The 26738-nt window shown below is 41.3% G+C and overlaps 2 protein-coding genes across 12 annotated transcripts in view; one reads left to right on the top strand and one right to left on the bottom strand.

Moving 5' to 3' along the window:
- The window catches only part of Fip1l1 (factor interacting with PAPOLA and CPSF1), a 59265-nt gene extending 47992 nt beyond the window's left edge, over positions 1–11273 (bottom strand). For 5 of the 11 annotated variants that reach the window (XM_050150003.1, XM_050150004.1, XM_050150001.1 and 2 more), the window contains exons 1-6: positions 10953–11268; positions 9848–9892; positions 9718–9757; positions 5281–5338; positions 3989–4092; positions 492–556 (exon numbers count right to left, since the gene is read on the bottom strand). In XM_050150003.1, the coding sequence (XP_050005960.1) occupies positions 492–556; positions 3989–4092; positions 5281–5338; positions 9718–9757; positions 9848–9892; positions 10953–11034 (394 nt within the window). In that variant the 5' untranslated portion in view covers positions 11035–11268. Of the gene's footprint in view, positions 1–491; positions 557–3988; positions 4093–5280; positions 5339–9717; positions 9758–9847; positions 9893–10952 lie in introns of all 11 variants that reach the window. The other 6 variants (XM_050149999.1, XM_050150000.1, XM_050150007.1 and 3 more) reach the window with 5 other exon arrangements.
- A 10283-nt stretch (positions 11274–21556) lies between these two features.
- The window catches only part of Scfd2 (sec1 family domain containing 2), a 314706-nt gene continuing 309524 nt past the window's right edge, over positions 21557–26738 (top strand). Inside the window, exons 1-2 of the mRNA XM_050149856.1 lie at positions 21557–22514; positions 24496–24664. Of these exons, the coding sequence (XP_050005813.1) occupies positions 21677–22514; positions 24496–24664 (1007 nt within the window). The 5' untranslated portion in view covers positions 21557–21676. The remainder of the gene's footprint in view (positions 22515–24495; positions 24665–26738) is intronic.

Below are 26738 nucleotides of genomic sequence, written 5' to 3'. Positions count from 1 at the left end.
CAAACTTTGTGATGAAACTTAGGATGAACAAGATGACAAGGATAGGGGCTGAGACATTACGGCCTAGCAGGGCAGCACATGCCGAACATCTCTGCACTTGGGAAATGAAGACAAGAGGACTAGGAATTCAAGGCAAACTGTGGGTACACAGATAGGTTAAGGATAGCCTGGGCTACATGAGATTCTGTCTCAGGAAACAAAAACAAAAGACTACTACATCAATGGAGTTGCTATGGGCCATGTGTTAAAATGCTGTTTATATAATTTGTGAGCAAAGAAAAGTTTCTCTTAAAGGGTTCTAAAACAAGCAAAGTAGCACAGCCACAACAGGCCGAATGCCTGCTGTCTGAGTTGTCTTTCAGAGTCTGCTTATGTGTGTCAGATGGCAGTCAAACACTACTCGTGAAAAGAACTGAGACATTCTATTCAGAATCTATTTGAGATAGTATGCCGTATCTTCACACTGATGCAGCTGCAAAGACAAAGTTTACCTGTATTTCCATACACTCTTCCCCCTGCCTTGATATTAAGATTTACTGGCGCTGTTCCATAACTCCTAAAAATAGAATAAAAAATAACCTCAAAAACATACAATAACAAAATAGGAAGATATCAATGTGTTATAAACCCACATAGTGAGTGAATGAATTGGCACTCACAAATAAAGTTTATTTAGTTAATACAGGATAAAGAATTTTTTTACATTATTTTATGTGTATGACTATTTTACCTACATGTATGTACATCACAAGAGTGCTTGATGCCCAAAGAAGTCAGAAGAGAGCACTGGATCCCCTGAACTGAAGTTATGGATTGTTCTCAGTGCTAGGAATTGAACCCACATCCTCTGCAACAAATGCTAAGCCATCTCTCCAGTCCCAAGAACTAATTTTTTAAATAAGGCCTGCCATTTTTACCATCTCAAATATTTTTTTAAATGTCATCTTTCCATCCCAAAAGCCTCCCAGCTACTCTCAATATGCCACTGTAGCAAAAATCATAAGAAACCCCTTTGCTGTTATCTCCCAGTTCCTCAACATCTTGAAATCCTGCAGCCCTGAAAGTTCCTTCCTTGACACATTGCCAAATCCCACGACCCCACTTTAGGCTTTCTCAAATTTTATATCACCACTCAAACCTCTTTACAATACACACGGAGTATTTCATTCACAAAAATGAATTCACTTAGAAGAAAGGTGACTGTAAGGAGGAGAGGTGAACAGTGTTAATGGGAGGTTAGTAACTAAAGGGGAGGAGGAACAACCTCCAGGACACCTGCAGTGCCCCACATCTTTGTCTGGGCTGTGACTACAGGAATACAGATATTTATGTGGCAAATAACTGGTTAAACCAAACTAGGTCACACACAACTAGTTGTGTAAATTTGGGCAAGTCACCTTAGCTGCTATGAACTTTATATAATTTTCTTTAAACATGAGTTTACTGCTGGGCACAGTGGTGCACACCTTTAGTACCAGCACTTAGAAGGTAAAGGTATCCACTTAGGTGGATCTCTGAGTTTGAGCATGGTCTACAAAAAGAGTTCCAGGACAGCCAGAACTACACAGGGAGTCCCTTGTCTCAAGAAAACAACAACAACAAAAGAATACCATTTTTTAATGAGTAGAAAAATAAAAATCAAGAATTAGTGCTAACTGAAATGGTTCTCAACACTGTTGGGGGCTAAAGAAAAAGGGATTCTGGGGACCAGGGAAGAATGATTTGTATTGAACAGAAAGACATTAGTAAGCTTTCAGATCATACTCAAGACTTTCAAAGATTTATGTTTCATATCATATTCACGCTACTTAATTTGGCTCGTTTTCCTTAAAATTTAAGCTAACCAGACCTATGATGAATCCTACTTTCATTCTGCCCAATAACTTTGTTGGCTGTGGTGTGTGAAGGAGTATTTTCCTAGCATGTACAAAAAAAGGTTGAGTTCAAGATCTACCACAGCCAAATTAAATAGGTATTGTTTATATGTTTTATCTTTGATGAAGTCCAAAAAAACTTAAGATTTTAGAAATATGAAGAAAGTATCTTAACACGGCAAAGCAGCATGACATAAAACACACGGCCGACATCGTATGGGATTATTCCACTAAAGTCAGAAATCCAACACACTTGTGCTTAAGCCCTATAGTGTTATAGGGCTTAAAGTTTTGCTTCAGAAAAGGGATAGAAAGTGGAAGGAGGAAGCCAAACTATCTCCATTAGCAAATAATATGATTATACTTGTAGACAACCTTCCATGATGTACCAGAAAATTTAGTAGCCAGAAAATACTATATATATGTGAAGATATCAGGGAACAAAATGAATATTAATTTTTTAAAAATAAGTATCACCCCTAAAGAAATCAGGAAATCAATCCAAATCAAATAACAAATAAAGGAAAAAAGAAAAACTAAGACGTGAAAGACCTTTTCAATAAAAATTTCATTGTGAAATGGCAGTATTTCCGACAGCAACCTATAGATTTGATTTAATACAATCCCTTCAAAATAAGTGACATTCTTCACCAAAGAAGAAAAACTCTAAAATTCATAGGGAAGCATGAAGGATCTCACTGCAATCCCAAACAAGAACAATGCCAAAGACATCACCATACCTGACGGAAATACTACAGTGCCATCACCGATGGCAATACTACACGGCCAGGAAAATCACCATACCCGACAGTAATATACAGAGTCGTAACAAAAACAGGCATTAAATCAATGGAACAGAGGACTCAGGAATAATCTCACACAACTATAGTCACCTGAGCTTCAACAAAGACATCAACACTACAACAAATGATGTCAGAGAAACTGAATGTATACCTATAGAAGAGTAAACTAAATCTTTATACCTCACCCTGAATAAAAGTCAATCAATCTGGTCAAAGACCTTACTATAAAAGTTAAAATTCTCAAACAGCTATGCTATGGAAAACAAGGGGCACTAAGAGGCCACCAAGTTCTCAATTGGAATTACATGAAATTCAAACTCTTTCAAATACAGCTCAGTGGAGACAGTCTACAACACATCTGCCAGAGAATTAATGTACAGAACATATAAAGAACTCAAAGCAAGCAAATACCAAAAACCCATACAACCTAACCCATACATGGAACAATGAAACTGAACAATCAACAGTCCATACAGCCAACAAACATCCTGGCCATCAGGGACAGCATTGAGATTCCACTTCATCCCATTCAAAATGATGAATGATCATCTTAAAAACAAACAAACTCCCAAAGATAAGGAAAAAGTAAGTTTCAGTAGCCCTACAGCTAATTAAAAAAAAAAAAACCCAACCCCAAAACATTTAATTCTACCATGATAACAAAACCACAATCCATTTTAATGTGTTTTCTTCCAATCCCTTAAGATCCCTTGTGTTCACTGAGTTGGGATTAATCCATTAATTTGTTCCAGCTCATGGAACATAAATCTTGCTACCAACACACTGATCTAAAAGGCCAAGAAAAATACATTAGTTTGTATTGGATATAAAAATTAAAGACCTAAACTAAGGTTTTGTATAATAAAATGAAAGAATGACAAAAATGCAAATGACAATTTAGGTGTTCTATTTTTAACAAAGAACTAATTCTAGCCAATTCTCTAGCAAAAATGTTTTAAATGCAGCAATCAGACATGGCTGCTTCCACGGACAGAATTAACAGTAGGCAGAAAGTAATTAACCACCTGTAAATTGTAACAAGTTCTTTTGTATCAGGGTAAGACGGAAAACATAGTATCAATAGAATCAACCACAGACTGACGATCTAAGCATGGTATCTTCACAAGGCAGCATTCATTCAAGTATAACTTAGGGCTGCCAAGGTGGTTCAGAGAGTAAAGGCACTTGTAGCCAAGCCCCAACAACCTGAGTGGGAAACACAGAAGTGACTTACAGGGAGGGAGTCCTCAGCCCTACACATGCAAACCATGGCACAAATGACCCCCGCCAAATAAGGTAAAAATAACTTACCCATACTGTGGTGCTCCAGTTTTAATGTCTCCTATAGTGACATGCACATCATCCTCATCATCGTCACTGTCACTGTCACTATCATCTTCTGTCTCAGTTACTTTCTAGACCAACAAAACAATTACAAAATCCATTCAATAACCCAACTCAGCATTTAATATTAACGAATAAAAAATTATTATTCTGTATTTTTTGAAATTGTTTTAGAGTAAAAATTACAAGCTTATAAAACTGTTATCCCACCTCTGATGGTCTACAATAATTGACCTTATGAAAGATAAATAGGCCAGGCGGTGGTGGCACACACCTTTAACTCCAGCACTTGGGAGGCAGAGGCAGGCAGATCTCTTTGAGTTCGAGGCCAGCCTGGTCTACAGAGCAAGTTCCAGGGCAGGCTTCAAAGCTACAGAGAAACCCTATCTCAAAACTCCCTCCACTCCCCCCCCCACAAAAAATGATAAATAGAACTTTTATTGCCTTCTTTCAGAGAATACAAGCTTCATATTTTCAATGCTGTTAACTATTTGGTAATTTTTAATACTGACATTGAATCTCATAAATGTTTTACTCATAAGAATTTCTCAAGCACTTATTTTTAAATAATTCTATCTTATAGAAACTACATTTCCTTAGATTCATTTTGTAAGGTCATCAACTACAACAGGAAGAGACTATATGCAAATGACTGTATGCAGCATTATGTATCTTTTCAAATAAAATGGTTCTGCTTAGCATGGTGTTAGTATGGATCTAAAAGGTTGTTTTATTTTAGTTACAAAGTAGTACACAATCATATCACCCAGACAAATGCTTTCCTGGTTATAAGTTTAAGTTTGAAAAAAAAAAAAAAACCTACAAGTTTTCTTGTGCATTCAGAATTAAAATGTACAACCCTCAGAGGGCAGCAAGTACCATGTCAATAGCCACAGAGGCAGGAGTATAGCCTGGAGAACCTTCCTAAGAAACTGTGGGTTCAGACTGCGGACTCATCATCTGCTTTGCAAGTCAGGCTTACTCATCTGTGATCTACACCTCTTTAGTGATTTGAAAACAACCAACAGCAAGCCTTTCCTCCTGCTGGGTCCCCTCAAGTGCCCTCCCTGTAGTTTTTCTCCTCACTAACTCTACATATTCTTTTGATAGCAGATGGAGTAGTTGACAGAAGATGGGGTCAAGTCAATCAGGATGAAGGTTATGCTAAATGTTGGTTTTTATCTGTAAATAAACTAAAGTTCTTTCAAAGATTTTAAACATCAGAGTAACTGGATTTCAAAGCCTGATATGTATGTTACCGGTTTTGACACGCCATTTTCAGCAGCTTCCTCTTCAATTCCAGCTGGAGGATTAGCACTGCAACAAAAGGAAGGTGCGGACAGGTTGGATGCTGCTGCTTCAAGCACAGCTCACACTACAGTTTCTCTGAGAAAATTTGCTAAAGCTATTATCTCCAACTGGACGATGAACACAAGACCTGTAAATCTGTCTGGTTTTCCTGTTAGTGTGCATAGAACAAGTATTCAGATGGAAGCAAGAGTGGGGCTTTCTTGATTTTTGGAGAGATTCCTTGAACTCACCATGTAGACCACCAAGCTGGCCTCAAACACAAGAGATCAGCTTACCTCTGCCTCCTAAATGCTGGGATTAAAGGCCTTGACCACTACTCTCTGCCCAACAATTTCTTAATGACATACAATTTGATGGTTGGACACAGTTTAAGTTAACACTGTGCATTTATCACTTTATTAAGTATCTGCTGTGTGCAAGGACTATAAAATAGTCAAAGACTACACAATACAGTTTCACTTCTCCGTGGTGCCCATGCAATCCTATATGATAAGATCCTAATTCTTTCAGTGCTCAGTTAGCACACATGCTTCCTCCTGCTCTGCTGTTCCACACCTTATCAAATAGGTCTTTTATTCTATTGAAAACAAAATTTCAAGAGTAAAAAAATTATCTTCATGGAAGACTACCCTCTAGTTTGCAGCAATAAGGAGCTCTAGGGCCAGTTTTGATGAATTCTAAAACTAATCACTTTTAGAAGGCCAATTTGACCTGTCGTTTTACAACAAAAATTGTGTCATTTAACAAGACATTCACATTGCCATGAGACTCAACTAACTAAAAATAATACTTCCAGAACTGTTTCTTAACAGTAGGCTTTAACCATTTTACAAAGTAAAATGCTTAGATTTTGACAAATTCAATGCTTTTTTCATTGTCATACCTATCTCCCCTTAGCTTCAATCCTCTAAGAGACAATTTAGAACAACATGCCTAAATTAAGCAAATTAGGAAAGAAACTGAAAACGTCAGCGTTTCCTGTCCTAACACAGGACAAGATAAATATTCTACTACAATTCTTAATCTAATGATTTGCATAAATAAACTCTAGAGAGCCAGAAACAAGTTTTGTTCACTTGTTTGCACGCGTGTGGGGGACAGGACCCTCGGCGTGCTTTTCATTTCCCGGGGGGGGGTGGGGTCAGTACACTGTGCTCAGCTAAGACCTGGCCACGTGCACGACAGTGCTGGAATCAGTGTAATGCAATGCTCAAGGACAGGGGCCTCAGCAATGAACCAGGCACAAGGAAAATGGGCAAATTCAACAGCAGGGACCTAGGCAGGTTAGTGCAAGGATGTACCGAGCTGCCTCCCAGCTTTGCCTGAACCCCTTTCTCCGTTAGACATAATCCTTTAGAACTTTCAACTCCTTATCACAATTAAAACATAATTCTAAATAATGCTAAAATTATAATATTTTTCTGAAAAAGTAAAGATTTAAAGACAAATGCCCTTCCATGGGATGAGACACACAAAGCTCTTCAAATGAAATTAACAACACATATAGGCAATAGTACTCGAAGAAGGCAGAACTGGATAAACTCCAATGAACTTTCACGCTGTGTCCCAGAGAATTCAAGAAAGTTCAACGAGAAAGTGAACTTCGAAGGAGAGATGGCTCAGTGTTTCAGTGCCTTCCCAGGGCCTAGGTTTGAGTCCCAACACCCACATGGCAGCTCACAACCATCTGAACGGCAGCCCCAGGGAAACCAACAGCTTTTATCTTCCACTAGACATAAACATGGTACATGGACATACATGCATGGAAAACACCAATACACACAAAATTAAAAAACAAACACTGATCAAAGTGAACTTAGAATTGTAGTTAAATAATAAAACTGATATAAAGATTTGCCCATAAAAATGTGTATTTGATTATATAATTCTACCCTGTAATCAGCTTCTTGACACTTAATGAAATGAATATGCAAAAAAAAATTTTTTTTGGAGGGGGGTTCGAGACAGGGGTTTGCTGTGTAGCTCTGGCTGCCCTGCAACTTTTAGGTTGGCCTCTAACTCATAGAGATCCACCTGTCACTGCCACCCGAGTGCTGGGATTAAAGGTCTAAGCCACTACCACCAGGCCATTTAATTATTTTTAAAAACTATACATCCCTACCAATATTTTAAGAAAGTAAATTTAATAAAAAAACTCCAAGCATATATAATTTAGTTTCAGATAATACAGCAAAGCGTGGAGGAAAAGGGCGCATATGTTAGAACACTGCTCATCTTGGCTCTGCTGGCGCCATTTCTACTTTCGCTCCTCATTTCCGTGCAGCCGCCTTGTGGGCTTTAGCTCTTTTTATTTTTTGGATGCAAAAGAATAGATTTCTGACAACGTTCATTTTGGAGACTTCGTTAAGACGTAACTCACATCCGCTCATTTAACGACTACACTTACAGGGGTGTATTTTGTTCAGTGTAACCTTTATGTTATCAAATCCTAGAATGTGTTACACAGACTCCTAAAGGAAATCTGTGTCAACAGTCACCCCATTTTCTCCTATCCCACAATGCCGATCTTTCTGTCTCTGTGGATTTGCTTGCTCTGGATACATACTTTATATACTGAATCATACATGTCCTTTGAAGCTGCTTCTTTCCTATAACACATTCTTAATGTGTTCACCCATGTTGTAGCAAGTCAGCACTTTATTTCCTTCCACCATGAAATATCCTCATTAAAGTACTTTGCATAGAATCTCTAATTTGTATGTTGGTGGACAGGTGTGTTACTTCCATTTTCCTGACTAGCTATGATTAATGCTAAGAACATTGATGTTCAGGTTCTCACCATCACGTACGTTTTCACTTCTCTAAGTTAAAGTGAGCAGAACTGCTGAACTTGTGATAAGGGTTTAGCCCTGTGGAGGCTAGAGGGCACACCACTGTACAGTAGCATCAGCAATATTTAACTGCTCTGGTTTCTCCACACCCTTACTGTCCCTGTTCTACCTTTTGGATTATCCTGCTAGGTAGGAAGTATTATTCCCTCCACTTCGAAAATAAAAATATTCTTTGTGTGTGTGACCCATGTGTGTATGAGTTTGAGATTGCACCTGTGCATGCCATGTGGCGGCCCAAAATCATCAATTTGTTTCTCTTCTTTTTTGAGTCTCTCATTGAACTTGGTGCTCTCTCATTGAACTTGGAGGATGGACAGTGAGTATGGGAGATTCTGTTATCTAAATCTCTCCTAGGACAGACTTGTGTTCACAAGCTTATGACGCATGCATTTCACCAACTGAGACACTTCTCCAGACCTTGATTGCTCTGTTTAAAACACTCCTTCCCAGCCTGGAGAGATGGCTCAGCCCTTAAGAGAACTGGCTGTTCTTCTCAGAGGACCTAGGTTCAATTCCCAGCACCCACACATAGCAGCTCATAACTGTCTCTAACTCCAGTTCCAGGGTACCTAACACACTCATGCAGGCAAAACACCAAATGCACATTAATTAAAGACAGAAAAAAAAAATCCTCCCCTCATTACTCCAGACAGTCCTCTGATCAAAAAGTAAAGCCAATTTAGACATGTACTTATATGCATGAGTTATACTGAATTTTTGTGTGAATGTTTGGTTCCCTAGACACACTCCATAAAATACAAAGTTTTATATAACAAAAGAAATCAACTTATATTTAAAGAAATCATCTATTGTGTCCATGGTATAGAAGAAAGCATGATTCCCTTCCAAATTAGTTCCATTATGAATTTAAAAAAAATAAAAAGAACTAAAATTACAGCCAAGCCAAGCATAGTGACTTAAATCCTAACACTCAGGAGGCAATTAGGCGTACTACGCCTTTGGGTTCAAGGCCAGCCTTGTCTGCAAACAGCTTTGTCTACAAAGGGATTTCTGGGCCACACAGTAAAAAAGAAATTACACCAAAAGCAAAAGATAAAACAAGTAATAAATTATCAAAACAATAATTTTCAGCTACTATTTTTTTCTCAGTAATTCAGCAGCATTCAGTCAGGTGTGGTGGCGCATGCTTTAAATACCAGCACTCAAGAGGCAGAGGCAGACAGATCTCCAAGGTCTACAAACCAAGTTCCAAAGTCAGGGCTACACGCACTACACAGTAAACCTTGTCTGGGGGTGGAAAAACCAAAACAATCAAATACCCAAAGACCAACTATATTATATACTCCACTACTAAGTTCAGTAGTTACTCAATGGTGGAAAGGTGACAAACGCCTAACTCCAAAAACTGTCTTATAAGCTACTAGACACCAACACAGAATTAATTGGTCCTGAAATAGAAAGAGTCCTCCAAACTTTGGTCAAAATGTAATTAAGCCAAAAACGATAACGAAACAGTTGACAACTTGCTAGAATCACAGTCTACATAAAACATCAACAGGAAAGTTCACCAACCTGGCATTTTCTTCTTCTGGCCTTTCAACTTCATTTTCATCTACCAAATAAAATAATAAAATAAAGTAAATGAAGAAATCAGGCTAAAAGCAACAAGTATTATAAAAATCTGAAGGGAACAAGCACTAACCTAGATCCTTTGTCAAATCACTGTGCACATGCACGTCCCAGGGGCCTACAAGCATAGCCAAAGTTAGATCACTTTATAGACAAGATACACCCATTATGGGAAAAAAAAATCAAGACTTCACTGCTATATAAGGTTAATTAAAGAGGTAATGAGGATTTACACATTTGGTAGGAGAAACCCCATACATGTCGCATGTCAAGGGTAATACTGATGCTGACTCTTTGCATTAAAGAAACAGTCAATTTCCCAAGTTTATCAAAGTTACATCACTAAAAGGTTGCCTAGATTCCAACGTGCACCTTTATATAATATTCTAGCACAGTCAAGAACTTATGGTCTAGGCAAGAACAAAATACTTTCAAATCTGGTCTAACAAACAAGGGGGATTACGACTTAAAGCCAGACATAGAACATGTCCCCTACAAAAGCAAAGTACATGATGCATTCAAGTTAGGCACACAGAAATGCAGGACTGAAAACAAGCCTACGGGAGGAGTCATGGGGTACAACTATGACGTGGACTATAGAACAATCTCTTTTTTTAACAAAAAAAAATGAAAAGCTTCACCTTAATACAGGAGACAATTCAGGGTTCTCTTTATGGACCATAGTGTATTCCATCTGCCTCTCTTAATTAATATTTTTAAAGCACGACTTTCAGACAAGGAGGTACCCTTGCAGGTGCATTCCATACAAACTGACCATCAAGAAACAAGACGTTAGTTTTATAGCATTAACTTTATTTAGCTGTAATTACAGAATGACTGTTTCTGAAAGAAAAGGACGAGAAAGGGCACCCAACAACCACCGAGCAAGAGACACCCCGAAGCAGCTCAGGACCGACAGAAAGCGCATGAATAGAGAGCGCAGAAGCGAGGAGGCCGGGACGGTGGGGAGGTGGGCGAAGCGGGGCTGCCCGGCCTCCTTGGCCCACGTCCACCGCGCGGTGAGCGGCTGCGGGTCCGGGCGAGGGCCGGGAGGAGCAGGCCGCGCTCGGCCTAACTCAGGCCGGCCAGGGCTAGGACGAGAGGCCCCGGACGCCCGGACCTGCGACGCCGGGAGGAAGGCCAGAGAGAACCCGGGAGACAGACAGGAAGTTCCGTACCGCCATACAGCCACTCTTCCTCCTCATCCCCTCCGGTCCCGCTGCTCAACTCCACCAGGCGCTCCACCTCGCCGGCCGACATGGCCGCCCCACGCACAAGTTAAAGGAGGCGATCGACAGCCCCTTTCAACCCCTTCCCCAGCCTCGCCGTCCCGGGGCGCGAGAAGGGGAGCGAACCCGCCGGCAAGCGAACGAAGAGAGCGCGAGCCCCAAATCTAAGGCCGGCCTCGGCGGAGGCAGCCACCACCACGAAGAGCCAGGCGCAGGGCCGCCCGCGCACGCGCAGCAGCACCCAAGCCGCGCGGCGTCTCTAGGTGGCTTCTCTTCCGCGGCGGCCGGCACCTGAGCCCCATTGCGCATGCGCAGCGCGCTTGGCTCCTCCCCGCCCCCGTCCATAGTATTCCGGCTTTGCTTTTCAGAGTGACGTTTGCTCTGGCTTCTGGTGTTCTTTGAAGTTCCCTTCCCACCATCCCACCCTCCCTTCCAATCCTCAGTTTTCCATTGTTCTTTTCTGTCCTTAATGCTTTCTCCCTCCACCATGTGTTTATTTTAAAATCCTGAAAGCCACCATCCCTTACGTGTTTGCTTGATACACAGCTCATACTGGTCTGCGGGTTTCTCATTTAATCTTTCGTCGGAATTTTAACAAGCTACAAAAGAAAATTCAAAATATATAAAGAATGCGTTCTCGTTGTTTAAAAAGCATTAGAACTGGGCATAGTGGTGCACGCCTTTAATTCCAGCACTTTGATAGGCCGAGACAGGTAGATCTCTGAGTTCGAGGCCACCCTGGTCTACATAGTGAGTTCCAGTATAGGCAGGGTTGGATAGAGAGACCCCAAAGCTGGAAAGCTGGATAGTTTTATGTCAACTCTGCGTGAAGGGAGCCTCAGCTGAGAAAAAAAAATGTTTTCAGAAAATCGGGCAGTAGACAAATCTGCCAGCATTTTCTTAATTGATTAATTAATTGATGAGGGGACGGGTCCCAACTTAATTAGTGATTGATGGGGGGGGGGTCCCAATGAATATCCTATCATCCACATTACCTAGATAGAGCCTGTGGATTTTAATTGTTCTTAGCTTTGAACTCATTGTTGCCTTCTGTATGCTGTTCCCCTATCAGAAATTCTTGTATTGTTTTAACTTCTAACGACAATCTCCTCCGTAAAACCTTTCCTAAATTCAACAAATCCGTATGAAAGTCAACCCAAGTATCAGGAACTCTTCAAGGCTATATAAATTGGGCAAAAAGAAAAAAACAAAAAACAAACAAACAAACAAACAAAAAAAACCCTTCCTTTCTTGAAGCCTATATTCTCAACGAGGGGAAAAGCACTGAGCACAGAGACACACCATGTTGATGAGGATTAAGAATAACAATAGCTATAAGGAGACCCAGAGCAAAGGGAGGAGGTGTAATCCTGTGTCAAGTGGTACAAGCCCACAGTAAGATGAGATTTTAAAAAAAAAATTGGATACCTGTGTGGAGACAGGAGACAGGCAGTCAAGCCCCCTGGCTTCCTGGGAAGGAGCTACTTGACTGGAAGATTGGGAAACGTGCAAATGGCCAGAGACAGAAGAGTTGTAGGCACCCAGCTGCACTTAGAGTGAGGGGTGGACGGCAGATGAGCCCAGCAGGATTGGGAGAGAGGGAGTAGAGTAGAGCTAATGACTGCTTTAGACAAGATGCTGCTTCTAAGACTGTCTCTCACATTATGAGTCAGTTATTTGACCACATAGCCAGTTTCCCCAGAACCTTCATGAGGCCAAACCTTCATCTTGTTTATCCTTCACTCCCATCTATTACATAGTGCACAATATCTTTCTGGCCTTTGGTAAAAGAAATAGAAGGTTTACTATCTGCTTGCTAGTACCATTGGCAGCCACCGTGCTCCTCTCTATTTTCATTGTTTTGTGCGTTTATAATAAAATTTGGTGGTTTCATGAGAGAGTTGATTGCCTTTATACAGAGCAGGCTGTTTTTCCTTCCAATCTGGAAGGAGTTTGCCTTTCAGAGCATTGTTTATACTAAACCATTGTTTAAACCAAAGAATTTATGAATGAGGATGGATGCATTCGAATTGCCTGTGTAGTAGAGGTAGCACTTGAGCTAAGCTTTGAAATGATTTCTACAAGCAGAGAAGCCCATAAATCATTTATAATCATCCTTAAGAGGCCTCTTCCTTCCTCCCTCCCAAACAGAATTCCTTGTATGGATATGCTTAACCATATGGCTATGGTTTAGGTGTCTTTATCTATCCATTTGCCATGGGAAACTTCAAAGGTAAGTCATTTGACTATATATAGACCACCTCTTATTTCCTATATTATGATGTCATCATACTACAATATTTCATTTATCCTGAATATGTTTTCCACTTCACTATTAATGTGATTTATTCTTAGCAGCAGTGATAATGATGCTAATAATAGTAAACCGAGCCTGATAGTACACGCTTGTCCTCCCAGGTGTTCTGGAAGCTCAGACTGGAGGTTCTCACAGGCTCACAAGTTATCTGCATGGACAGCATAGTAAGACTCCACCTCAAGATAATGCCGATAATAATGATATATCCTAACATGATATAGGCTCTTGAGAAGTGCTGAAAACGGATGCATAATTATAATGATTAGACAACAAATTACCATTAAGATGATGTCGAGAGGCAGGTTTGGTGTCAGATGTCTTTAAACCCATCAATCGGGAGGCAAAGGAGGGTAGCTCTCTGAGTTTCAGGACAGCCCAGGCGATGTAGAGACAGACCCCATCTAAAACAAACAAACAAGATGATGCCAAGAGTTCAAATTAAATTTAAAAATCATGTTCAGTAACTAGTATGTGGAAGTAGTACCATGTTCATACAGGTATTTTAAATGGATAAATTGCTCAGGTTTTATGTTGTTTGGGGTTTTGTTGTTGTTGTTTGCTTGGTTTTTTGCTAATATATGTATATGTCACTTAAATAAAAACTCAGTGTTCTTTAATTTACACATCAGTAAATCCATATATTAATCAATGTTTTTATATCCACTTATTGAAAGGATAGCAGAGAAAATGGAGGTCTCAAACACGAAAACATTTGATTAGGGACTGGGGCGATGGCTCAGTGGTTACAGTAATTGCCATGTGAGTGTGAAGGCTAGAGCCTGCATGCCCAGAACCCACATTAATGCTGGCTGAACTTGTCAGTCCACCTACATATATATATAATTCTAGCCTCAGGTCAGAGATCCCCAGAACAAACTTACTAATAAGACTAGTCATACTGCCAAGTTCTGTTTTTGGTTGAGAGACCCTAAATCAGTGAATAAAATGGAAGAACAATTCAGAATTATTCCCAACATTGACTTCAGGCCTCCACATGCATATGCACATATATGCACGCACACACCTACCTGAATGCACACCTGCATGGAAAATGGACAAAGAAAACACTTGCCTAGATAGAGGCAGGCTGGGGTCCTTCTGTGCACTCAGCCTTTTCTCCTTGGACACTTTAAAAAGAACTTTTCTTTTAAAGACACTATTTTGAGGAATTAAGCCCCAGTTACTGCCCTACTCTCTGTATCTTAGCATCTTTTGACAAGAAGTTTTCGATTGCTACTTGTTTCTGGAACGTTGCATCATTTCCTATTCACTTCTCTGTGGCTGTGTGCCTACACCTTTGAATGATAAGAAGAAACCATTCTTATCTTTGTCTTCTCGGATCCTAGCTCCTCATGTTGTTGTGTGGGAAACCATCACTGCATCTCTTACCTAAGCTCTGACCACACTTACAGAGGATGTAGACATGACTTTTATAAAGGATGAGACTTAATGGCCATTTCTGGATAGAAGTACACATTACAGCCTACTGAGGTTAATGGGATAGTCTTAAACAGCTCATTTTGTAGAAATCGGAAATCCATCTGAGTGGAAGAATTTTTACCCCTGCTTTTTTCCCCCTATTTATCTAGCAACTGTCTTGCATAGCTAATCGGTATTTCAAGCTCATGCCCACAGTAGAGCTAATGTAACGTCCTTTCAAGCTTACTCTGTCCCTTCTCACACTTTCCCAGGTTGTATGCATCTTACTGTTAGTAACCATGTCCAGTTTATCAACTCAACACCCTCAAACTTCTGAGTCCCCCTCTCCTCTCAGTTATGCTCTGCATGTGATGCATGAGTAATAAAAACTCAGAGAGAGAAATCCGAAAAGCAAAACAGCCAGCCACTGGCTCTTACCTTGACTTCAGTCCGAAATGGTGATCCTGCCTCTAGGAATCCTCAGAATGAGACTGTACCTTCCCGTTTTAAAATCCTCTCTAGAGCTGGGATTAAAAACATGTACCACCTGCACCACCTGATTTCTATGGCAACTAGTAGGGCTACTGGGATTAAAGGTAAGTGTCATTGTGGCCTCTGGGATTAACAGTGTGTGTTACCATTAGCTGGTCTGTAAGGCTGAGCAGTGGGACTGTTTTACTCTCAGATCTTCAGGCAATCTCTATTTATTAAAATACAATTGAAATGCCACTATATTCATGCCTATAAAATCCACTGCCAACATCTGTTAGGACTTCCTACAAATTGTACACCAAATCTGCCCACTTTTCGATACCTCCACAGCCACCCAACAGTTCCAGGCACACAGATTTCAATGGATGTTTCTGAATGTAAATAGAAAGCTAAGCTTCCTTACTCATGGCTTACTGGCTACATGTACAGCATGGACCACCCAAGATTTATACTGCGCATGTTTTAGAGTTTTAAAATATGTTGGTTCGCCATATTACTACTATGGACTGATTGTACCCCAAAACCTCTACCCCAAATTTCTATGCTGAAACATTACATCTACTATATGATGGTATTTAGAGAATGGCCTTTAGAAAAGAATTTGCTCCTTTTTAATGGAACGGAGATTACTGACCTCATAAGAAGAGATAGGAGAGCTAGCTGTGGAGTCTGAGATAACATTGCCAGTTCTTTGGCCCTTGTAGGCCACCACCAGGGCTTTGTGGGTCCACATCCCTGTGAAAATTCTCCTCTTCCTACTTCATACCACACACCTTAACCACTATATCCCACTTCTTCACTTCACCTCATTCACGGATGAAGTCAGGATCAAACACGGGATGCAGCCGTCTCCCCACCACTCAGCATCACAGTGAGTGACTTCCATATCCTACGCCTTTTGTGTTCTGTTTTCCACTCTGAAGTATATTCAAACGTCTTCACCATAGATTCCCCTTCCACAGTCCACATTCAAGACTATCCCATGGGTTTTATTAAGTTCGCAATTGTTCGCCAGGAAATAGAGAGGCCCAGTCCTTTCTCCGACTTTAACCTTGAGCTTGCCCAGCTTTCTTTTTCATTCCATTAATGTGTTATTTCCTTCAACAATATAAAGATAGCTCCTAGGATTCTTAGGTCTCCCCACTCCACCCCATCTGCTCTTTCACATGTCTTGCCTGTCATGTCTTCTTCCTTCCTTCCTTTCTTTGTTTTTTTTTTTCGAGACAGGGTTTCACTGTAGTTTTAGAGCCTGTCCTGGAACTAGCTCTTGTATACTGTGTTGGCCTCAAACTCACAGAGATCTGCCTGCCTCTGCCTCCCGAGTGCTGGGATTAAAGGCGTGCGCCACCACCGCCTGGCTCTGTCACGTCTTCTTACGTGGGTTCAAATCCAATAGATTCTCTGCAGATTCCTTTTTACTGGCCTTTCCCTTCTCTGGCACTGATCTCCATTGGCCACTCTGAACTCGAAACGTATTTCCCCTGAGACTTCACACGTGGGTTCCTCTTCTACATCCTTCCCCAAAGATTGCTCTGAACTTTCTTCATCACATGCTTATCTTCTATATTCTCCTTACTCTCTTAAAGGAACCTCAGTACCCCTATATTAGTGATTCCCAAATTACCAGACGTCTCTCCTGTAAGATAGAATCATATATACAACGTGGTAGTCATTTCTAACTGGATGTCCGTAGCACAAATAATAAAAACCCAGAGACAGATATTGGGGTTCAACTTGAAGATCAGAAGAGCAAAGCAGCCAGCCTCTGGCTCTTACCTCTACCTCAGACCGAAATGGCTATCCTGCCTCCACTAATCCTCAGAATGAGACTGAGCTGAGACCCGTCTCCTTCCATCTGTCATTCCTCTCTAATGCTGGGGTTAAAGGTGTGCACCACTATAGCTCAGCTTCTTTGGAGAACTAGTGTGACTACTGAGATTAAAGGTGTGTGCTACCACTGCCTCGTCGGCTGACCAGTGCAACTATTTTACTCTCTGATCTTCAGACAAGCTTTATTTATTAAAATACAAATGAAATTTCACTACAGATGTCTCCAAGTATTTTTTCAATAATTCACATCTTCACCCATTAGATGGCTTCTTGAAAGAGATTTCAAAAGCGTGTAGAAAAGCTAGAACCCTTGTGCATTGCCAGTGGGAATATAAATGTAACACCTACTGTGAAGAACAGAAGTTCCTCAGAAAACCTAAAAATATTTACTACATGATTCAGAAAAACCTAAAAAATATTTACTACATGATTCAATCAAAAGGATGGAAAACAAAATCTGTAGACTATCTGAGCACCTATGTATAGAGCAGTATTATTCATAAAGGCCCCAAACTGGAAAAGCTCAAATCTCCATTGATGGATTAATGAATAGACATAATGTACTCTATGCATACTACAAAATATTATTAATCATTTAGAACAAAAAATTAAAGCAAAAACACACACACAAGCACACACACACTTAAAAATAAGAAACTTTAAAATAAACTCAAAAGCATGTGTCACAATTAGATGAACATGAGGATGTTATGTTAAGTGCAATAAGTCGATCAAAATCAAGCAGACAGTAAATGAACCCACTTACATAACCTACAGTTATCATCCCAAAGAAAACAGAATTAAATCAGAGGCTGCAAAAGGGTATGGGGGTACGTGAGTTGGAGGCTGTGGGTGACAATGGGGATCATTATTTATAGGGTATGGTTTTGAAGCTATTTTAATTTTGCAAAATAAAAAAATTCCAGAGATTGGTTGTATGTAGGCAGAAGTTTCTGTCCCACTAGGTCCTACTGTCATTTAGTCTCAAAGAAGCACACAATTTATAAACTGTTTGGCCAATAGCTAAGGGTTATTATTAACTAGCTCTTATATCTTATATTAACCCATAATTCTTGTCCGTGTTTAGCTATGTGGCTTGGTTCCTGTTCTCAGTAAGGCATTCTCATCTTGCTTCCTCTTCATGGGACTAGTGACTGCATCTCAGTCTTTGCTCTTCCCAAAGAGCAAAAAAAAAAAAAAAAAGCATCTCTGTCCTGTCTTTGCTCTTAGTTAGTTGCCCTGCCTATACTTCCTGCCTGGCTACTGGACAACCAGTATTTTATTAAAACAATACAGGTGACAAATCTTTACAGTGTACAAAAGCATTATCCCACAACAGTCCCTTTTTCTTCTTTTCAAAACAAGACCCTGAATATAATCTTCTTTGTTTAGATTTTTTTCCTGACCATTCTTCATAACAACTTTTTTTTTTTTCTGAGACAGGGTTTCTCTGTGGTTTTGGAGCCTGTCCTGGATCTAGCTCTTGTAGACCAGGCTGGTCTCGAACTCCCAGAGATCCGCCTGCCTCTGCCTCTCAGTGCTGGGATTAAAGGCGTGCGCCACCACCGCCTGGCCTCCATAACAACTTGTAATCAACAAACTAAACATAGGCAAACATCCATACTCCATTTTTTGGGGGGAATGTGGGTGTAGATTTCTAGACTACTTCTTGCTGATTGGCGGTGCTTGTAATTTTATGGAGACACACACAAAAAAATTAGGATTATGATTAAGTCCTGACTGGAGTATTCAATGGGGCCATATCATCTCAGTCAGCAGCCTTGAAGCTGTTATGAATGCAGAACTCAGAAGAAACTGCATTAGAGGTGCTCTGAAACGTTGGATCCATTCCCATTGGAGATTTTTCAGGAGCTCTTCCTTGATCAAATTTTAGTTTTCTTAACCCAGAATGAATCCACAGTCTCTTATTTCTTGTGGAAATAAAAACAGAACTTCTATACTTTCTGCCTGGCTACTGACCAATTAGCACTTTATTAAACCAATACAAGTGACAAATCTTTCAGTGTACAAGAAATACAAGAGCATTTTTTCCTTTTTCAATCTTGTATGAGCAGCATAAATATTTTTAATATAATTGAACTATAAATTTAAAAATGATTAACAATGGTGTACTGGCTGGCTTTCTGTGTCAACTTAATAAAAGCTAGAGTCATCTGAGTGGAAAGAGCCTTAGCTGAGGAAATGCTTATAGAAGATCTAGCCTTAAGGCATTTTCTCCTTAGTGATCAATGGGGGAGGGCTCAGCCCACGATGAGTGAAGCCTTTTCTGGGCTTGTGGTCCTAGATTCTACAAGGAAGCAGCCTGAGCAAGCCATGTGATGCAAGTCAGTAAGCAGCTCCCCTTCATGGCCTCTACATCAGCTCCTGTTTCCAGGATCCTGCATTGTTTGATTTCCTGTCCTGACTATGGGTTTTCAGTCAGCTTGGTCTTCATAGAGAGTTCCAGGATAGACAGAGCTGCATAGTGAGATCCTGTCTACAAACACACACACACACACACACACACACACACACACACACACACACACACTCAATCAATAAATGTGTTTTAAATAGTTAATTATCTTATGCATACTTCCACAATTCAACAAAACAGGTTTCAAATAGAGATCAATATATTTACTTCTCAATCTTGCTACGTTTGCTAAACTTCACTAGTTGTGAAATGAACAAAAAGACCTTTGGTGTGTGTGTGTGTGTGTAAAACATTTCAAATTAGTTTTTCACATAATAATCTGGAGCCCCATTTCAAAAACCCCACAGGGTAACGGATTATTTTTACTCCTTAAACCCAATTAAAAGTTTCTTGTACTTTAAACCAAAAGTAAAGACTGGCTCTATTCTTGTCTGGTTTTATTTTCTAGTTCCTTGTCCATGTTTCTTCTGGGAACTTTTCTTCATATATCTCAACTATAATAGTTCAGGTTGGGGGGGGGTTTCTAGTCCTGTAGTGTACATCCTAGAGATAAATATGTTAAGAAAACAGCTATATTAGAACTTTAGCTCATTGATGTACTTTTAGTAAACGACTCAACTGTGTGCTGTATATCAGTCAATCATGACAAAAGTCTAATAGAGACAAGTTAGGAAATACCTTCAGCTAAAAGGTAGACTTGGAATTTGTTTTGAGAGAGCAGGATTTATGCGGTGTAAATTTTTGTGCACAAGGGAGTGGTTTCAATTGGTCATTGGATCTCTGAAGTTTGGTAAGGAGAAATGGTGAGGAATCATTGTAGCTGTCCAGAGGAGTGATGATATTAGCTGGGGGGTTAGCAAGGATAAAGAACTAGAAAGTAGAAGTTTTGAAGCAGATGAAGATTTAGATGTAGGAGGAAAGATTGAGAAAAGAGAAACTTTTCATTATGTTTGTGTATGTATGTATGTGTGTATTTGTGTGTTGTGTTGGGTGCGGGGGCGGGGAGGAGATTATGTGCTTGCTATAGGGAGCAGGTGGAGATCACAGAAGGAAAACTTTCTTAGAGTTCTTTCTGAGAGGGGCCTTGGAGTCAGCATAGAACACACCCAGACACCAAATTCTCAAGACGTAGATTTTGCCACCCCCACCCTGGCCACTCCGTAGAGGGCAAAAACAAACAAACAAACAAACAAACAAACAAACAAACAAAAACACCCTTGTAGACCAGGCTGGGTTCTAACTCACCTGCCACTGCCTCCTGAGTGCTGGGGTTAAAAGCGTGCGCTACCACTGTCCGGCTGCAGGAGTGGTTTTTAGGAGAAAAAGAAGTTTGTTTTGGGATGAGTTGGTGACATGTTAGCCAGTCTAGGTAAATAATGAATTTTCATTGCTGGACCTTGGTGTTTTGATAGGTGGACCTTGGAGTTTTAGTCAAGCATAAGGAAGTGGTCACAGAAGAGAACAGACCTTGGTGGCTAGCTTTAGGAATATAATGTAACTGTGTACCAAGGAAGAGGGAAGGGGAGAGGGCAAGAACTGTGGACGCCATGTTTTTCATTTTCTCCTTTTCTATATTGAGTTCCAAGGATTGAACACAGGTCATCAGGCTTGTGTTGCAAGAACTCTCACCCGCTGAGCCATCCTGCCGGTCCGAGCAGGTATTTCACGAGGCTGTGTGCAATAATGCGGAAGATAACTTAGACACAGAAAACTACGATGTAGCAGCAATTTTACTATTTTCTTTGGCTGCTCAAAGTGGGAATGGGGAAGTGCCTGTGTTGAGGATAGTAAAGTTCAGGATAGATTTTTATTATTCCTGAGAATCCTTAACCGAGAAGAAAAGGTGGCGTGAGCTGACAGATAGGAACAAACAACCCCTTTCAATTCCTTCCTAGAAAGCGGCCGGGCCCAACCTTTCAGGATGACTGAATCTCTCTGTATAGCGGGTTTCCACGCCCAACAGAGATTCCTCCCGCCAGCCCGCGCGCCTGGCCAGCCAATCAACGCCTGGCTACGTCATCACCCCGCGCGCGCACTTGGCGAGTCACTGACTGGCCCACGTGTACTGTTGTTGACTGTCAAAGTCTGAAGGTACTCAGTGTCCGGAAGCTCCGAGTTCGGACTGAAGTTCTGCCCACCACCCTGCAGATCCCCCGGCCCTCCGGTGAGTCCCGAACCATGAGCGCCGCGGGCGTCCTGTCCTTTGCCCAGCAAGGCTGGGAGCAGGTGCTGGCCAAAGTGAAGTGGTCCGTGGTCTACCTGGACGCCGCCTGCGCCGAGAGCCTGCACTGGAGCTGCGGCTCGAGCAGGCTCCTGGAGGCGGTGCAGGGCCCTGCATGCTCCCTGAGGGAATTTGAACCCGGGGCAATCGGCGGTGGAGCCAAGCAGCCCCGGGCGGTGTTCGTGTTGAGCTGTCTGCTGAAAGGCCGGACGGTAGACACTCTCCGAGACATCGTTCGCCGCAGTCACTTTCAGTACTGTGTGGTGGTCACGGCCGTGAGCCACGCCGTGCACCTCACTGCTAACCACGTACCAGCGGCCGCAGCGGCCGAGCTGGAGGGGCAGCAGCCGGTGTTCGAGCAGCTGGAGGAGAAGTTATGTGAGTGGATGGGCAACGTGAACTACACGGCCGAGGTGCTGCACGTCCCTCTGTTGCTCGCCCCTGCTGCTCCCCACCTTGCCTTCACTCCCGCCTTTGCTACCCTTTTCCCGCTGCTACCTGGGGATGTGCATATCCTTAATAGTGCCAGACAGGATAAGAGGAAGCTGAGTAGCTTGGGGGAAGTGGATGCCGCTGCCCTGACCCCCGAGCTGCTGCTGCACATCAGATGCCTGGTGTCAGGCCTCAGTTCGCTGTGTGAGCATCTCGGGGTACGAGAGGAGTGTTTCGCTGTGGGGTCCCTCAGTCGGGTCATCGCTACGGATCTGGCAAATTATGCCCCTGCCAAGAATAGGAAGAAGACCGCCACCGGCCGGGCTTCCGTGGTCTTTGTGGATCGAACTCTGGATCTCACAGGTAAGTGGAATTTCTGGTTCTTCTTCTTGGCGTTCCCAGATACAGGAGCCTTGCATTGATTCAGCCTTATTGGCCTTGTATTGAGGCTGACAGTACAAAGATGAACTAAATAAATCAGCTCCTAAGTTGACAGCGTCTGGAGTTATTTTGTCTGGTGGAGGAGGGGTGGACATAGAGTACGGTATAATTTGTTAAATGCTGTAACGGGGCAAATATGGCCGTAGTGTGCATTGTTGAAAATATTATTACCTCATCTCTTCCAGTAAACATTTATTGGCTATCCACTGTGTTCAGCACTGTTTCAGGCGCTAGCAAGACAGGGATGATTCCGTGAGATAGTTTCTTGCCCTTTAGAGGCAGTTGATAAGCTCCAAGGTTTTAAAAAAAATGTAGAATACTTGCAGTTGTTTGAGAATTAAGTGCGTTCACATTCAAGAGAGATCTTACTGGATCTTAAGCTGTAATTTGAATAGAATATCTGCCGTGTAAATAAGCATAATAATTCACACAGATTTGTTGTTATAATTAACCGCAAATTATAAATTAGAAGTACACGGCATAGAATTTGATACACGGTACATCAGGAGCCCTGGGTAGGTAGTCGTTACTGCCATGAGCGGGATGATGATGGTGATGATGATTTCTTGATTCCTGAGGGCCTTCCTGTTTAGTCCTTCTGTCCCATTAATATGACATGGCAAAACACAGAGAGACAGAGAGGCACTGGGAATCAGCATGTGAGCAGACTGGAAGTGACTCAAACTCTTAGCTGTGCCATGTCCCATCCATGGCTGGAGTGATGTCTTCCAAGCAGTGGTGGATTTTAGAGAGCTAATTTAATTTCATAGAAAAAGCATTGACTGTATCTTTGTCTTCAGTTTCAGTTAAAGTACATTTATTATTAAAATTTTGATGTTACTATTCAGATAGGATCTCACGTATCTAGTCCTGGCTGGCCTCAAAATCACTGTGTGGCTGAATTTGATCTTGAACTTCTGAATGTCTTGCCTCCATCTCCCAAATTCTAGGATAACAGCTATGGGCCACCACCACTCAGTTTTATGTGGTACTGGAAACCACCAGGCTTCATGCATGCTAGGCAAGTGATGTACCCCTTAAGCTGCATCCTCAGTCCGTTGTTCACCGTTATCCCTGGAGTTGATATGTACAACTACAGATCTTGATATACAGAAAGCATCCAATAAATGTTGGTGAATGCTTTTAATTATAAGCTGTTACCATGTGTTTACTTACTCTCCCTCTTTTTCAACAAATATTTAGTGAAAGTCTGCTGGTTGCCTTTCTATGCTAGAGCTTGTGAATACCAGGTAAACTAGAGAAAGGGTGCCTTTGTCATCACAGAGATAAGGCTGTAGTGGCAGGAAAATTGGTTATTCCTACTTGACCCGCAAGCTTTTCCTGGTCATTGTGTATATTTTTAATTTATTTATTATGTATACAGTGTTCTGGGCACCAGATCTCATAATAGATGGTTGTGTGTCATCATGTGGTTGCCAGGAATTGAACTCATGACCTCTGAAACAACAGTCAGTTCTCTTAACCTCTGAGCCAGCTCTCCAGCCCTGGCCATTGTGTATTTGTTATCAAAATAACAATGGAATTCAGAATTTCAGGATAGCATCACCCTATGACAGTAGCGAACTGACTGACTACATGTTGATACTTTACTTAGCAGACTGTTATTGATGCTGCAGGTCTGCTCACTGTACTAGATTCTGGAGATATAACAGTAGCCAAAGCATATGAGAAGCCCATCTTCATGAACATTGCATTCAATCCATGAGGCACACATTGACTGGATAGTTGAGAATATGACTTACATGACAAACAGCATAATTCTAAGTTGTTGTTAGTAAGCATCAGTTGTTTTTATTTTTGGTAGAAGAGACATCGTAAAGCATGCATCCAGTCAATGTTTTTCTGTCTGCTTTGAGTTTACGTTTGCTTGTGTGGTTCACAGGAGCGGTTGGACATCATGGAGACAACTTAGTAGAGAAGATCATTTCAGTGCTTCCACAGCTTCCGGGCCACAGCAACGATGTGATGGTCAACATGGCAGAGCTCACCGCTGTCCAGGCCACGGAGGAAAATCAGAACGTAATTGCACCAGGCTGCCTTGCACAATCCAAGTAAGACATGTGGCTTTGCTTTGTTTTTCTCTCATTCTTCTTCCTCTTCCTTTTTTCTGATCTAAGACAGGAAATCTCTATAGAAAAGAAATGAAATGATAATCCTGGCACTTGGAAGATCAAGGCAGGAGAGTCAGCAGTTTAAGATCACCTTTGCCTAGTTAGCCAATGCCAGGCCATCCTGGGCTACATGAGATCCTGCTTTTAAAAGAAGAGAAAAAGAATGAATGCATGAAACACTACTCAAGTAGAAAAGTCACAATGGGTAATATTTAGGAAAATGCCACTTTTAAATGTATAATTAATCTTACCCACTAAATATACTAAGCCATAGAGTATGGCATTTTATGGGAGTGGCGCCAGATGTAATATTAAGATTTTTCCAACATCTGAGAAGTGAGTCCATGTATTGATTTCCATTTAGTAGATAGTTTTATAGGAATTAAGTCTGGGATTCTACAGTTTCTCTTCATACATGGCTTTCTCAGGTGATTAAATGCAACCCAAATATGTATGAGTCAGAGCCATATTTTATATTTAAATAATATGCTTTTGGATATCACTGGGTGATGTTTTTGTTTCAAGGTATATATCTTTTTTTCCACACCCTTTGAGAAATCAAAAAAAGAACATGTGTACTTGAAGTCTTGCAGTGTTTCAAAAATAAAAATTTTCTATAGATATAACAATAAAAACATAGCCACAATTTCTCAACTCTGTCCTTCATTCACATTCTTAGAAGAATTATTGTTGTTTTGTATATTTACTTATTTTTTTTTTTTTTTTGTGTGTGAGTGTTTTGCCTGAGTGGATGTCTGTGTCCATGTGTGACACCCATGGAGGTTAGAAGAAGGTGTCAGAGCTCATAGAACTGGAGTTGCAGACAGTTGTGAGCTGACATGTGAGTTCTCGTGGGTCCTCTCCAAAAGCACTCAGTGCTGTTGACCAGTTGACCAGCTGAGCCAGCTCTTCAGCCCGCTAGTTTTTAAATGCATTAGTAGTGAAATAAGAGTATTTATTTTCTTTATCTATTTTGTATTTTTAAACAAAACAGGTTTTTTTGGGGGGGGGGAAGAAAATTGGCAAGTTTTGTTTTTTGTCTTCTTGCTGCTTAAATAAATAATGAGGAACTCTAGCAAGAGCTTGCTGTTCTTCCCAAGTCCTTATGATGGGGGCGGGGTTCTCAGACACTAACAGTTAAGTGCTTTCTGTGAGCTGAGAAATTTGAGGACACAAAAGAAGGTAAGCCAGCATTCCTGTCTTCATGGACACTGTTCTTGTTGTGGTGTCACAAGTAATGCTCAGCCATAATGGGAAAAGCACAGATCTGACCTGACCGGAGCGGAGCTGTCACCCGTGACCACTCCTACAGACAGGTGTCAGGTCAGTGCAGTTAGGGTGACCTCATGGAAGAGTGGGCCTTAAGGTGATTGTGTCTCAAAGATTGGAAATAAGGTCCACATGAGGAGGGTGCTGCTCGGCCTGACGTGATGCCTGTGAAGAAGAGACATCCTTACAGGGAGGGCACCACTGTCATCAGCTCTGTAACATTGTCCAGAACCTACTATTGTGTCAGGCTCATTCCCAAGCATCTTATGGCTGGGAAGTCATTTTAAGTTTTGCAGCAAATCAACTAGGGTCATTTCCCCATTTTCCAGGTAAGGAAATTGAGATAATAAGACAGTAAATACATAGATGTAGAGCTAGAAATGCCCCCAGAATGTCTGATTTCAGAGCCAGTGTCTTCCCTTCTGTGTTGCCATCTGGGGCCCAGAGGAGAGACAAGTTCTTTTTTTTTTTTTGTTTGTTTGTTTTGGTTTGGTTTGGTTTTTCGAGACAGGGTTTCTCTGTAGCTTTGGAGCCTGTCCTGGAACTCCCTTTGTAGACCAGGCTGGCCTCGAACTCACAGAGATCCGCCTGCCTCTGCCTCCAGAGTGCTGGGATTAAAGGCGTGCACCACCGCCGCCCAGCCGAGAGACAAGTTCTTGACCAGACTCAGGGACTCAAAAAGACACAAAAGTCACTTCAGTATTTAGTATAGGAAGTCCTGTTTGTTCATAGTGGGTTTTTATAG

Source organism: Alexandromys fortis, unplaced genomic scaffold (genome assembly GCF_014885135.2).
Source record: "Alexandromys fortis isolate MF-2015 unplaced genomic scaffold, M_Fortis_MF-2015_v1.1 scaffold_0, whole genome shotgun sequence".
Lineage (NCBI taxonomy): Eukaryota > Metazoa > Chordata > Mammalia > Rodentia > Cricetidae > Alexandromys > Alexandromys fortis.
The sequence above is the reverse complement of the archived record's forward strand: the minus strand, read 5'-3'. Positions and strand labels throughout refer to the sequence as shown.